The sequence below is a fragment of the Ammodytes marinus genome, assembly GCF_949987685.1.
Source record: "Ammodytes marinus genome assembly, chromosome: 11".
In the NCBI taxonomy this organism is placed as follows: Eukaryota; Metazoa; Chordata; class Actinopteri; order Uranoscopiformes; family Ammodytidae; genus Ammodytes; species Ammodytes marinus.
The window spans coordinates 29,522,813-29,538,555 of record NC_137215.1 but is presented as its reverse complement, the minus strand read 5'-3'; the positions used below and the strand labels follow the sequence as shown (position 1 = coordinate 29,538,555).

General features: G+C 42.0%; 1 protein-coding gene across 2 annotated transcripts; it reads left to right on the top strand.

Moving 5' to 3' along the window:
- Positions 1 to 577: 577 nt before the first annotated feature.
- fbxo28 (F-box protein 28) lies at positions 578 to 13,604 on the top strand. 2 transcript variants are annotated; one of them, XM_080036544.1, is made up of 6 exons: positions 578 to 594; positions 918 to 1,115; positions 5,503 to 5,612; positions 6,691 to 6,829; positions 8,411 to 8,606; positions 10,928 to 13,604. In XM_080036544.1, the coding sequence occupies exons 2-6, from the start codon at positions 927 to 929 to the stop codon at positions 11,410 to 11,412; spliced, it is 1,119 nt and encodes a 372-aa protein (XP_079892670.1). In that variant the 5' UTR covers positions 578 to 594; positions 918 to 926; the 3' UTR covers positions 11,413 to 13,604. The 2 variants fall into 2 exon arrangements, with proteins under 2 accessions (XP_079892670.1, XP_079892669.1); XM_080036543.1 differs by having other exon boundaries at positions 10,925 to 13,604.
- Positions 13,605 to 15,743: the final 2,139 nt, after the last annotated feature.

Here is a 15,743-nt window from a genome sequence, read left to right as displayed (position 1 = left end):
CTGGCTGCAGTTTAGCTTAATTTCTACAGCAAATATAAGCACACTAACCAGTTCTAAACCAAAACCTTTACAACTGAACCTGGTCAGGCAGGAGTCTGAGCTGAAAACTGTGATGGCATTAAGATTTCTGGTTTCCCTGATATTATCCTTAGGCAAATACAGTTTAAATACAGTGGCTTGAAAGTAGTCATACCCCTTGAACTTTTCCACACACGTAAATGTATTTTATTGGGATTTTATGTGATAGACCAACACAAAGTGGCACATAACTGTGAGGAGGAATGAAAATGATTCATGGTTTTTAATGTGTGTTGTTATCCCAGTGTAGAGCCCCCAGTGGAATGCTTTCAGATGACGTAATGATCTGTGGTGGATGGACACACCTGATGGAATCAGAGTTAGGATGGATGTGTTGTCCAGCAGAGCAGGAACACTGCTGTACTCTCACCCTGCGTGGTCTGCCTGTAGCCTATACCTCACACTTCCAGTCACAGCCCTGTCGTCTGCTTTGAGCAGCAGCTCAATACCCAACATTCCCCTTTGTTTGGCAAAGGGAGCATGCAGGAGTATCAACCACAAGTCCCAGAAGCACAGGTTAGACAAAACAACGTTTTTATATCACTTTGTTTTTCACAAATTATTCTAAGCAGCATACTTGAGAAATAATAATCACAACCAACTTGTCAAAAAATAAGAATATAAAATAAATGGAAGTAGCCTACATTTAGCCTAAATACAATATAATCGGGGTGGCTTTAATCAGTATGATTTAAGTAATCAACAACTCTCAGGGCACTTTTTCCATCGATTGAAAGAACGTGTTTATGAGATTTGTTTTGAGATCAAGGGAAAGCAAGAGGGCACGCCCATGGGCACGCCAGCCTTACCCTTAAACGTCACTTCCGTCTCCTCCTTAGCAAAGCAAGATGGCGGCTGTCGTAGACAGAGTTGATGGATGTGTTGGGTCCTTGGACTCGGACGCGGTGTCACCGAGACAGGGCAGCCCTCCTCCGGACCAGCCGCACCAGAACAACCCGCTGCTGGGCCTGCCCATCGTGGCCATTGAGACCATTCTCCATTTCCTGTCCTACGATGAAATCAGCCTGCTGCGCTCGGTAAGGAGAACAACAACAAGCTAATGCTAGCCATATGCACTGCATGTCTTTGGATACTTTGTGAAATCTTCTTGAACATAATGGTGGTGAGGGGGAGTGTAAAAAGGCCGGTGTGTGATGTGTGTGTGCTGCCTTGGGCCGCACTGCTCATTGTGCTGTTAGCTAACGCCTCATCAGAGACACACCGCACACAGGGAGGTGGACGTGGTCTCGGAGAGGACAACAGTCTACTACAGTCCCTGTCTGAACTGAGCTGGTGGACATCCGTCTGCACACTGGCTCGTGCTTCCATCAGTTAGTTCATGTTAAATGTGTAGTTGGGAGGATTTGAGAAGGTCCCGTGGACTTTAAAGCAGCAGTGTATTACAGTGTGTTGGCATGCATGGACAGGTAATACCCCCCCCCCCCCCCACTCATAGCTACTTCACTTCCACTTCAGAGGGTGGCTCCTTGGGTCCTGTGCATATAGGTCTGTGAGACGTTTGCAGAAATGCTTGACTGAGAGGTAGAGACGGTGTGAGAAATGCAGCTGGTATCAGCCGCTACTCTGTTTGTTAAAAATAGTTTCCCCTGCAACAGAAAATATTCTATCTCTGATCTCTTTATCATCTGATGTTCACTGAATTACACTCAAAATAGTCTGTCCTGATCCGGACAAACACGGTAGGTGAATGGGTTGAGGTATGCACACACACCCCGTGTGAACTGTGGGAAATACTCTGTTCACTGGAGGGAATAGTTTTGAAGTTATACTGGATATTGAACTGAGGCGATATGACCAAAATCTCATATCCATATATATAGGTCATTTCATATCCCGATAACGATACATTTCACGATATAGCATATTTTCTGTAAATTAACGTAATAAAAATGTAATTTAAATGACACATTGAAATAAGGCCTTTCTCTTATTACACTTTGAATTATATACTGGACAAATAAAAAGTATTTACAGCTTTTGGATTATTTTTCCTTTTATTCAAACTCAAATTTTCAAGCATGCAACAAAGTAGAAAATGGTTATCTGACCGTCTAACTTAATACTGTAGGCCTACTTACAACCTTAGTATTTTAGTCTGCAATAGCGTTCTGTTCTCTACACCTTGTAATTTAGTGTATTTTTTTTTCTTTCTCTAAAATATCATAATTTCCAATTCAGTGCAAATAGCCCGCAATGTAAATGTTTTGGGAGTCCTTCCTCCACGGCTTATTTCAGACTTTGTGAACTCACACTGTACGCCTGTGTGCCGGTTGTTGCTATGGCACTGCTGCAGACGAGGCTCCAGTCGCCCTTCGTAGTGAAAATGAAAGTTAAAATGAACGACTGGGGGCTGCCACTAACGTTCATGAAGCTTTTGGTGTGAGCGCAGGGTAACAAGTAGCTATTGGAAATGACAGGCTTTCTTTTCTGTTCTATCACTGAGGAGTAATCCCACATGGAAGACATGGTACCAGTGACGGAAGTGCAGTGGGGCTAGCAAGCACTGCCTTCCTGTGTGTGCGCTTCAAAATAAAAGTCAACTCGCATTTCTCAAGTTAAATGCTTTTAATGTGAAGCGTAGCTGTAGGAAATGTTCAGCTGGAATTAACAGTAACTTATCTGCAAGCTACATCAATAGTTTGTGTCATAAAGAGTGTGATTTGTGACACAACGAAATAAACAATATTGCATGAGCATTAGGTTCCAACATGGGTTACACAGTCTGCATTAGTGAGCCTTAAGGTGCGAACACGCGTTACACGTGTACAGACGCGTATAAAATCGTCAATTTTTCCATAGGGAACCATTGGTTTACGTGCGTAGATGGCGCGTAGATGCATTACATGCGCTAAAGCAACATGTTAGCCGCGTATATACGCACCTACGCGCAGAGTTCAAAAATTGTAACTTTCTACGCTCCTACGCGTGGCGATTAGCCGCGTTGGCCAATCAGCGTTGGGCTTGACCCGACGTCACATACATTGGCACGGTCGGAGAACAGTGTACACAGAGGCTGAGAGACACCGAGGAGGAAAATGTATTGCGGTGCTGCTGTATGACAGCCGCTCGGGAATAGAAGACTTGGGGAAAGTAAACCAGGAGAATGGACTTCCTGGTTAATTCAGTGAATATGTGCGGCTGTGCTTTAGCCGATAAACCAAGTTAGCGCCGTATAGCATTAGTTAACTCACCCGGTTGTGAGCGCCTCATATTATGAACCCAAACATGACATCTATGTCCGGGGAACTTTCACGACAAGTACAGCGAAGCACCAGTCTACGCCAGCCACGGCCCCCTGTCACAGCCAGGTAGGGTAATGTTGGCTATTTGCCTTTATGTTGTGCCGCCGTGCACGATGCTGCTGTAACTGTGTTTGTTATGTAGCTGCCGTGAGTATGCAATGCTGTTTTAATGCTAGGCTATTTGTGCTGTTCAGTTTGTCTTTTGGCACAGTTGTTGGCCGTGTTGTTGTTGTTTTTGTGCGGACATGCACGCTGTTGTGTCGGGTCTGATCGCAGCCATGGTTGATTAGGGGAAAAACAATATCGGGAGGGAGACTAGGCACGTTACGCGCGTATAACCATTTTTGACACAAAATGATCATGCAACATTTTAGCTGCGTTACGCGCGTAAAGCTTACGCGGGTAACACGTGTAGTGTGGTCGCACCTTTACATAGGGGAGAACGGGGTTGGTAGGCACACCTTTTACTCTAGTGTGAATTGCTCATCACCAAAACATCTTTCAATAGTCATTCCTACATTAAATTGAAGCTTAAGGTGTTGGCTTGAAATGTGTACCCCTCTCATTTTCCTACTTATTGTACGAAAGAAGTAATTAACCATCAAGGACACCCTGACACATTGTGACAACCAAGCCCATCATGGGGATGGTTGTCACACACTATGGGGTTGTTTGTCACAATGATGGGAAAAATCTAAAAAAGAAGGTAGAACTCAGTTTGAAAGTTTAATTGCATTGTCGAGTTGACAAAAAGGCCTACATAACTTAATGCCTCGTAACACAAAATGAGCAAGGAAGAAAAACAGGAAACTCATATAAAGAGCAGCCTATGTGGCAACATAAAGAACAAAACAAATAGGTCTAACAATAATAGCCTACTCAACTACTACACACATTCACTATCTGAGTGATGGAAAATGTAGAGTCTGCTCACTCCAACTAAGCAGAGATTGTGTGCCCTCTGGTTGCAGATACAACACTTCTCCCTTACCTCCCCTGAACGGCTGTTGGAGAATGTTTCCATACAAACCAAACACAAACTATCCTCTTCATCTGATGAAGACTCCTCTTCTCTTCTGTTTCTTCTTCCCCCGCTGGGGTGGAGTGCACTGGGGTGCAGTAGCCTTGGCAACTGGTCTAGTTTGGGATGCACTGGGTTGTTTTGATTTTGTTGCCCTTTTTTCTTTTGCATGCTAGCTGCCTTTTCCTGCTTTATTCTCCCCTTCTCTGGGGTATCGGTGAGAATACAGCTTGATATTTGCTTTCGTTTTTGGGTTCCTTTCCGGGCTGCAGCCTTTGGATAACATGTGACGACCAACCCCAACTGGAATTTCTTGCTAGCATCAAGGCTTACAACCATCAAACAACTAATTAGCTTGCTAACAGCAATCTAAACTATGGCTTTCTCTTCACACTTTTTAAGGGTAACAACAAGTATTTTGTTATAAACCCATTGTGTAAAAGCCTGGAAGAAAAATACTGAGGAGCTAAATAATTTAAATTTGACATGAAAAACACAAAACGTCCTCTCACCTGAAATTCAGCTGTTTTACCCCAAAGAGGACTTTGTAGGTGACCTCTGATCCCAATTCTGGACATTTCCATACTAACATTTCAGAGACAGCGCCTTCTGGTGGCGAGATCACGAATGTGACAACCAACCCGTGTGACATATAACCCCGTTCTCCCCTACTGACTGTCATCTTTTCATGTGGACCTGAAAACTATTTGCACTTGTTCATTGTATTGTTTCTATTTCGTTCCTTTTTGCTGGTGTATTTAGTTGGAGCTGCAGTGGCTCAGGAGATCGGCCGATCTCCTGAGCCACTGCTCTGCCGCCTGATCTGAAGGCAGGCGGTTCCATTTCAGCTACTTTAAAGTTGTATTCATCAATATATTATAGGTGGAGTGGGCGATTCTGGAGAATGCTTGTTGCATTTTTTTTATTTTTCTTACTGTAATGTATTCATCTTGTTAAATTAAATTGCTGTAGACAAAAAAAATAGTATAGTTCAGGAACCGGTATCGGTGTAAATATAATGTTTGTCTCTATTGGAAATTTCCGAACGACACCCAGCCCTATTTACTGAGGATACCAAAAGACTGGAGGTAAACGCTCCTCACAATAGAGCATGTGTTTTCTCCTGTGTGTCTTCTCCAGGTGTGTAAGCGCATGGACACGATCTGCCAGCGTGTTCTCAACCAGGGCTTTCTGAAGGTGGAGCGTTACCACAGTCTGTGTCAGAGGCAGGTCAAGGCCCAGCTGCCTAGGTCAGTACCACAGCACACTAACACTATGTTTAGCCACATGCCATGCAATATCATGGGCCCATCGCTCACACACTTCTCAATAACTTTGCTATTGCTTTATTTTCTTATTTTTTACTTGAGTACATTTAATCTAAATTCATTTTGCATTCTAAAGTGTCTTTATATTTATATGATGCACCTCATCTCTACTCTTCTATCTGCACTGTGTCCCTGCACTACTGTTGTGTTTATCTGTGTCTCAGGTGTTGCTCTCTTCACTTGTGTGTTTCTTCTATATGACATTGTTGAGAGGAGCCTGGGACTTAAGGATTTCATTGCCAATAATTTCTGCTGTAAATGTTGTCTTGAATCTTGAATCACAAAGTGTGCAAAACTCAAGAACAGGTTTGAAACTCACCACAGCTCTTTACCCCTGAGTTTTTTTTTTACTCCACTAAAATGACAAAAGTAGCCGTGAGAATTGAACTCATTGTTATTGAGGCTCTACGGAAACATCTATAGTTGATTCCATTGTTCTTGATGGATTTATTTAGGGCTGCAGCTAACGATTATTTTGATAATCGATTATTAATCTGTCGATTATTTTCTCGATTAATCGATTAGTGTTTTGGTCTGTAAAATGTCAGAAAATGGTTAAAAATGTTGATCAGTTTTCCAAAGCCCATGTTGACGTCCTCAAATGTATTGTTATGTCCAACACACACAGATATTTCAGTTTCCTGTCATAATAGAATTAAAGAAACCAGAAATATTCACATTTGAGAAGCTGAAATCAGAGAATTTGGAAATGTTTTATTAAAAAATTACTCAAAACGATTAATCGATTATCAAAATAGTTGGCGATTATTTTAATAATCGATTAATAATTGATTCGTCGATTAATCGTTGCAGCTCTAGATTTATTAGAATTAGATTTTTAATATCAGGTTACATTCCTAGCTATTACCTGAGTGCTTCACTATCTTTCAACAATCCAGACTGTTTTCACAATCAAAAGTATGAATGCTAGGGAAACATCATTTTGAATACTAAAAAGTCCCAAGTTGAAACCTGTGTTGACCGGTGTGTTTGGCTGTAGGAGAGAGTCAGAGAGGAGGAACCATTCTTTGGCCCGTCACGCAGACATCCTGGCTGCCGTGGAGACGCGCCTCTCTCTGCTCAACATGACCTTCATGAAATACGTGGACTCTAACCTGTGCTGCTTCATCCCTGGAAAGGTGAGCTCAGCCGCAACAGTACGCCTCACTACAGCAAGCACACTCGCATCAATACGTTTGGTGTCTTGATATGGTGCCATTTGATATATTTTTTACTGAAAAAAAGTCTGGATTTTCTCCATATTAGACCAGACTGACTTGGGGGTTGTCAATAAAGTCCTGTCTAATTTACAAAAAAAAATAAAATCCATAACTTCATGCAGACCATATTATTGAAAATATAATTAAAGAAATGACCTAAATTGGGGCCACTCGTGGTGTAGTGGTTAAAGCGTCCCAAAAAATGTGAACTAAATTGGGCTGATGTAGTACTACTAGTTTTGCGGTGAAGCTTTGTAGTAGATATCCCTCCCCGGAGCATTTTGGGGCATGAAAACAGTCCGTCTTCACCTATGGTCTCTGCTGATCACAGTGATGGTGCAGAGGAGACACCTTACATATCTACACTTTGTTATCAGAGCTTTAATAAACCTATCAGAGATAAGTTATCTTCTAACTGCAGTGGGGTTATCTCACTGCAACTGTATGACGCGCCCCACACACATCCTACCTCTACTGCGCGTCTACCTCGCGTCTGCGTCTGACTTTTGGTCACAGACTGTGAAATCAACGTAGAGCGAGCACACATCCAACCTCAGACGCACTGCTGATGCGCGTCGGAGGCACGTCTGCAGCGACGCTCCCCTTCACCTCAGGAGGCTCGCCTATTTTTTTCTGAGAGCAGCGCGTCTCTCTCGCGTCTCTGTGCTTTAACTGATAGAGAAATACTCTACTGACAGTCATACCAGCAGCATTCACTCTAGTTACACGTTTACCCGGTGTGTTTATTTCAAAATAAAACATCCCTCAGTCGTATATGCGAATAATCCCTTTATTTCACGATTTAATTGTGCAATCAAAATCCGAGGGATTTAAAACCTAATTTTCAATTAGTTCTGGCATTTCATTTTTGGATAAATGACACATATAGAGATCCAATATAGTGAAGAAATAAAAAAGATCATGATGAGCGCAACAGTTTTCCGTTGCTCTATCTGTGTCTACGGCCTTCTTCTTCCCCGACCACACCCCCCTCTCTCTCTCCCGTATAAATCAGTAAAGTGATTTTTGAAAAACTCTGCTGAGAGTCATATTGACTTCATACTGGCAGCTTTCGCTGTAGTTTCACCATTTCCTGGTGTGTCCCCTTCAAAATAAAACTTCCAACAAGCGAAAATATGGCAAAAAAAAAGAAAAAAAATGGCAATGGGGCGCACGGATTACTGTCCAGACTCAATATAAATCATATGCATCATAGATGACATGAAATAACTTCATTTTTAATGGGAATTATCTATGAAAACTCTATGTAGAAAGATAGGGCTTTTAGAAGCAGCGCTGCAGCAGCAGCTGCTGAGACGTTGCATGTGTGTCCGAGAAAAGTCCGAGAGAGGCAGCAGTAAGGTAACGCGACGCGCTCCAGAGGTAGACGCAGGATGTGTGTGGGGCGCGTGAGGCATGTGTTCAGAGGAGCAGTGATGTCGCCGTTTCCAGGCTTGTTCTTTGTGCTCGTCCTGACTATGAGCTGCTGTGTGTTGTCAGGTGATAGATGAGATCTACCGCGTGCTGCGCTACGTGAACTCCACCCGCGCCCCCCAGAGAGCTCACGAGGTCCTGCAGGAGCTGAGGGACATCTCTTCCATGGCCATGGAATACTTCGATGAGAAGATCGTCCCCATCCTGAAGAAGAAGCTGCCGGGGGCTGACCTGTCTGGACGCCTCATAGGCTCTGCTCCAGGTAATGCACTCTTGGTTATGCTGAATCACAAGTTAAAAAATGAATCCTACGTCACCCAAATACTTCTGCTCTTAATAAGACAATATCTACTCATTGTAAGAATGACAGTGCCTTTGTTTCCAATAACAGTTTAAACATGAGTGATATGAATGAGGCAAAATATTGTGGAACATGGATGGTTAAAGCTTCTCTAGGAGAGTGTTCATATAGTTGGATGTAGCATGCTTATTTTTCACATTATACAAAAGAACTGAGGGGAAAATACAAACTTTTACCCTAGTGCAACTAGGGGTGGGAATCTCTTGGCACCTCACGATTCGATTCGATTCCGATTCAGAGGTCAACGATTCGATTCAAAATCGATTTTCAATGCATCTCAATGCAAAACATTTTTTATGTACATACCCATGTGTGAATTTCAAAAATATATTTATATGCACATCTGAGTTTGCTGGTCAGAGTTTGCTAATCACTTCCTACGTTTGTAATGATCATTGAAGACAATCGACAGATGAATTACCTTCTCTAATATTGTATTAGAGAAAAAGCTTTTCTTGTCACAAATATGACTTTCTATGACCAGTGCAATAATCAATACAGCTTTCAACACAATATGGAAGTATGTAAAAACTAAACCGATTCAGTTTTATTTTATTTCTAATCTCGTAAATCATGTTTCTATAGGATTTCTATTCTATTATTTTCTGTCATTTCAACACATTGTACAAAAAGTATGGCTTGGAATTCAGCTCTCATACAAAAACGTAAACAGAGATAAAGCCGGTGCAGGTCATGGGTTTGCTGCTCTCAGCCCTTTTGAAGCCACTTTGGAAACAACTCGCACATGTGTGGTGTGCATGCGCAATGGCACAGGAAGTATTATTATTTACAACAAAAAATAAATTATATCTAAAAAATTAAAAAATAATCGATTATCAACTTTTCTGAATCGATTCAGAATCGTTCGAGAGAGAATCGATATTAATCGGAAAATTGAGTTAGCTGCAATACCACTAGAAGTCTCATGAGAGATTCAACATACTAGCCCCTTTCACACATGCACCGTGACTAAAATCATCTGGAGTTTACCCAGGTGAGCTGTATGTGTGAACACAAATGTGCGGGTTATTCCACCCAGACTTTACCCAGGTAGCCCCCTAGTACTAAGTCAGCAGTGGGGAATGGGCTTACATCATAACAAATCATTTCAGTTCATGAGTGAAAGGGGCTAATGGAAATGCATGTTCGGCTCGTGCCATGCCGAGCTGTTCTGCTATGTGGAAAGGAGGCATCAAGGCTGAATTCCACCCGCTGCCTTTGCGGTCCGCTCCGCCAAGGAATTGGAGCTGAGAGGTTTTTACTTTAGTCAGTGTGTGAGCGTCCACTAGCTCTGCTGCACCGTCACTGCTCCGCTGCTGCTCCAGCTGTCCGGTGAAATACGCACTGCTTCTATTTTTGCTGGAGCTCAACCGCATCAATTTAGCACAGAACACATCGAGATAGACAGGAACACAAACGCCGACAAAACAATAAAACTTCCGGTTAATTATCTAAGACACTCGGTGTTCACTGCAGGTATCAATCCCAAAACAGAGACACATACAAGCATATCCACTGTTCTTTTACTCGTTCGGATGGGAACAATAACCTTCCGTGCATTTGTTGTTGTGTAAATACCACAAACAGATCATATTATAAATCGCTTGTCCCTTAAATTACCGCGGGAATTCCTCGGTGTCGTGACTCCAGCTGTCCGGTGGCGCTGGCCGTGTCCACTTTGAAAACTCAGCCGGTGAGTGTTGAGGGACGTGGGCGCACGGAGTAAAACCATAGGACAACGCACGCACAGCCAGTGGGATTCCAGGGTCAGTGTGAACCCGACCTAAGAAATCCTGTGTTTTTCTGTCGGTTCATTGAGATAGGTGGCTCCAAATAGAAAATAAATACCCAGTGGGTCACCTCTTCCAAACAAAGAGCGCTTCTAACACTCTTTAATAAGCCAGAATAAAAGGTCCTGTCCTGCACTTTTCTTCCCCTCCCCCCTCCTTAATCTCATGTTGATTGATTGATTGATTGTCTTTATTTCGAACATGCAATAAAAAAATAGATGAATAAATAACAAACAAACAAAAGCAAAACAAAGAAATAGAATAAAAAAAAAAAAAAAGAAAAACAGACATGCTCGAAAGGGGGTAGGAGGAAGTAAAAAACTTATCTAGTCCTACCCCTTAACAGATCAATTTTAGGTTGTTGTGATATGTGTGTCAGTATAACCATGCAGCCAGCCCCCCTGACCCTGTCCCCCCTGTGCCCCTCAGTAGCAGGTCCCTCCACCTCCCTCACCACCATGTCCCTGCTGGCTAAGAACACTCCATCACGCTCCGAGATGAGCAAGGTGCAGCAGCAGGTGAAGGTGAATGGAGCCTCCATGACGGTGCTGAGGAGAGAGATGCAGGAGATCAGGGTCAAGCAGCTGGAGCAGCAGAAGCAGCTCCAGGACCAGGAGCAGAAGCTTCTGGAGCAGAGCCACGTGATCGGGGAGCAGAACGCACGGCTGGCCGAGCTGGAGCACAAGCTGAGGGAACTGATGGACAGTAGTGCTGCTGCCAGGCCCTCCACATCCAGCAGTGCTGCTGCTGCTGCTGTGGCCAGTCCCTCTGCTACTGTGTTGGGCAGTGGCAGCGTGGGGGCAGCCTCTTCTCTAGCCAGAGGAGAGCCACAGGGAGAGGGAGGGATGTCCCTCAAGCGCACCAGAAAGAGTGCAGACCTCCCACGACAGTCCAAACGGCTACGCAGCAAGAAATAAGACTCTTGTGTGTGTGTCACTTAGCAGATTTTATTTTTTATTTTTTTGGTTTTGAAGTCTGATCATACCTTCATCCTTATTGTCACCCGAACACACACCAGTGTTAAATGAGTCGCTGATGTCCAAAGCTGAAAAAAAGAAAAGAAAAGAACAATAGCAGGACTTTGCACAACATAACATGGTCAACAATGATTGTCACTTTCTGTGTAACGACTCTGGTGCCACTTAACTCAATCAGAATATGGGCAGATGGTCCACCATTTGTAGCTAACAGGGTCACATTTAAAATGGCTTCACAGCTTTTTATTTTTAACTGAAAAATCAGATGGTCGATGAATTTGGTTAACAGAAGTCACATCGTACGTGTGATTAATGCAGTCCCTGTTACCAAGAGATATCTAAAGAGATACGCACAGTAAAGATACGTCGTCAACTTCTAAAATAACCTCGACTAATTGAAGTCGCTTGTTATTGGGAATCAGTGATCTTCTTTCCATTTTCACATGGGTAGGAAGTCTTAATCCACAAGCATTCATCGCATTCACAAATGCTTCTTCCTAACTTTGGCTAAGTGCAATAAAAAAAAATGATCTAAGAAGTAATTGGTGTATCCAGAATTGCTGCTCAGGTCAGTTCAGGTCAAAGTGATCAGTTTGAATCACCATTAAAAAGGAAAGATAAAGGCAGGTTTAGCTAGTGTCAGCTGTTGCCAGGCAGAGGGCGTCGCATGTTATTTGTCAAAGGGTTTTATGTACCACTGGGCCTCAGCAAACCACTGGCAGATATCATGGTCCTCTCTGCTCCTTAGAAAGGCAGCAGTGGGTGAGGATGGGACCCACAGCTCTGATGGGTGAACACAATCATTTCTTTCAAAGGTTTGCAGAGGGAGCAGAGCATTTTTAGCTGTGGTTTTAGCCCCTGAAAGCACCTGCTTCTCTTTACCTTAGTTTTCCCTATGTGCCGTGCTAAGGAGGGGCAGACAAACATAGAACTGCTCTCCAAATGGCATACCAGTGTTTATACACATTTCGGCCTATTCACTAGAATGATGTGCAGCGTAGTACAATGCACTGTTAGTATTTTTCTGAATGGATTTTCTACTTTCCACACAGGCACTGACATACATGACTTGATTTTTCTTCCAATTAAAAAAAAAAAGCATGGCAGCTTTTTCTTTCCTCCATGCTGAAAGTAGTTCATCTTAGAGCAATAGACCATACAGCTGCACAGTCATGCTTCATTTTATCCTTACAGTTTTTAGTTGAGTCAGACAAAATAAGTGAACTCCATGTCCACCTCCTTGCTTTTTCCACATATCATGGTGTTCAGTATTGGAAATACTGTGGTGGGAAGGAGGGGAGAGTTAATGTGTAAACTGATTGACCTAAAGTCCCTTTTAGTTATATCTGTCTTCATCAACACATTATAGACAAACTGAGCAATCTCATCTTGATTATTTTTCCATCAAACTTCTTTTTCCTATTCTAACCCTGACGTAAGATCAACTTCCTAGCTGTTTCTGCAGCGCTTTCAGCTGCAACTCATAGCCTTCAGCAAAGGCACATTTTTCTGTTATTGTAGCAAATTGGTGGAAATGCAGAAAGCTATTAGTTTTGTCCTCAAAAGGCTGTAGAAGGTGGAAATGGTGTATTCTGCATTATGTACATGACATTCAAAGGGTCTGTTCACACACATTACACATGTTCTCACTTCCTATCTGGTGTCATACAGATCCTTTTGGTTTTACTTGTTTAGCGATATGTTTTATTTTGAAATGGAAGTTGAGAATGAGTCGGTGTAAGGGACCTAGTTAAGTTGTGTGTGGTTTGCAGTCCTCTCTCCTGTACACACTGCTCTCTGGCCTTGTGGGGCTGGGTTAGCTGTGAGCCCATATTGTGGCTGCACTCTTGTTAGGATGAACTGAACCACCCTTATGGGAAACAAAAAAAACTTCCAAAATGCATTATAATGACACTGGGCAGAAAAACACAAGATGTAATCTAGTGGCTTAATTTGAGACTGCGTCTCAGTTTAGAAAATTGTACTGTAATCTTCATGTACTTTAAAGTGTAGATTGTGAAATATTGCATCTATGTATACCAAGAAAACTATCATTTGAGTTGGCCACCTTGGGGTTGACTGTATGGTTTTGTTGCACATGTTACTGTTACAAATGTACAAATCAAACCTATTAAAGCTCAACTTAACTTATCCAAATGTCTCTGTTGTTTTCATCAATCCCTTGAAAAATAGATTTTGGTCTCAATGGGTTTGTCCTGGTTACATTAAGGTTATAATAATTGGAGGACCTGGGAGAGATGCTTTAAAACAAGAGCAGCAGTCTCCAAGCATGCTGGAGTCAGCCAGGCAGCTAAATGCTATCAGCATGCTCACACACAGGTGTGAGCATGCTGATATCATACCTGCTTTGATGTGTGTGTCAAAGCAGGTATGATATTTAAAATGTATCTCCATAATGATCACATATTTCAACCACTGCCTGTTTTTTCATTGACACTTTCTTCATCTCTTTTAAAATAGCTTTTAGTTCTTATTCATTTAACGTACATTCACATCGCACTAGACAGAGCACCAATAACAACTTATCTTTACCCTTTTCCCGCACATCACATCATCAATTTAGTATATATTATAGAGGCCCGGCTTTATGGAATGTCTTACCTCCCCTTTTAAGATCCATATCATCCCACTCACTCTTTAAAAAGCAGCTTAAAAAACATCTTATCTTTTTGTGAATCTTCTAATAACCTCCTGTCTTCTCCTTTGTTTTTTTCTTTTTCTTTTTCTTTCTAATTTTTTCATTATCTTTGACATGTATTTATCAAATTTTTTTTTTTCCATCTATTTTTGATTATTTTGAGTATTTATGTACCTTGTCTCCTTAATTTCTAGAGTTTATTTGTTAGCCTGAATATGATTTCATTGTGATTATTGATAGGGGTGGAACTCTGTACAAGCCCATTGGGCTTCGTTCCCTCCTTGCACCATTAATTGTTAATGTGTGCTAAATAAATAAACTAAACTAAAACTAAACTAGTTAGCCATGATGCTCAGTCCTCATTGCAGCAGATCTGGTTTCGAATCCGACCAGTGGTCAGTTCTCTGCATGTCATTGTAGTGTATTTCGTTATGACACATTCTAAGATTACTGATAATCAGGAGATTGTTTAATTACATGCATAATTAACTATAAGGGGAGAGCAGCTCTCGTGGGTATATGTGTGTGCAGAGTGGATTACTTAAATTGAGGAAGCCAGCAGGCTGATCTGTAGATCATTTAAATTGCACACAAAGGGAGACTCGGAGATGATCCTATGTGGGGGGCAATTTAGGACAGTCTGGTTTGGGTTTACATGTCTCGGGGGGGAAAGGGTGAAGGTCTAATAGCTAATGTACTGGCTAAAGGGATTGTCCTAAAGTTACTGAATCAGACTTCTTAGTGCCCCACGAGATATCGCCTCCAGGGATTGATTAACACAATGTCCTCTGAACAGTGTTGGTCAGAGCTAGTTAGGGTCCACCAATCAGGAGTTAGGCGAGGTGGAGCTTACTGACCTAAGGACCAATCAGCTCACTTAGATTTGCAGGTTAAAGGCCACCACAATACAGGAAAAGACAGGTTTTTAGCTTACAGGAACTCTTCATAGCTTTTTCTTCTATGCATGTACCTCTATTAGTTTTTGGCTACAAACACTTTTTATTGGCTTTGTTTTGAATGCAGGATGAGTTTTGTTGTTTAAATAAAATAATTGTTCCTGAGACCTCCTCATCTGCCTCAAACTGCGTCTTCTTTCATCAACCTGCTACCAACGCCGTTTTTCTGAGTAAAGGCCGGAAGATTAACAGCATCATTCCTCACTATGCCCCATTTCATCTCTGTCTCTGCACTACCAATAAAGCACTGAAAATGCCAAAAAAAGAATATGTATATATTTCATGGTATTTGCCAGATTACTATTACACATGCATAGGCCTACATGTAAACTTATACTGCATTCTGAGAGTTATTCAGTAGAATTCCATTTCAATTTAAAAATTATAAATCTCTCGCCAGGTTATGGTTCTGAAAAAATAAAAAATAACTCAAATCAACCTTCCTACCATTAGCAAGAATGTGTCTTTGAGAGTTGTTAAGATGATGGATTTCTGTAACTGGAGAATAACAGTGGATTCGGTAGTAATTGTGTTTGCTTTCCTCATGATTCCACTGTCCCAGTAGTATACTGTAGGCTTGATAAGATCCCTGTGGGTCTGGTGTGAGGGGACAATGTGCTCTTTGTTGAACACACAGCTCTGGTATTGTGGTTGAG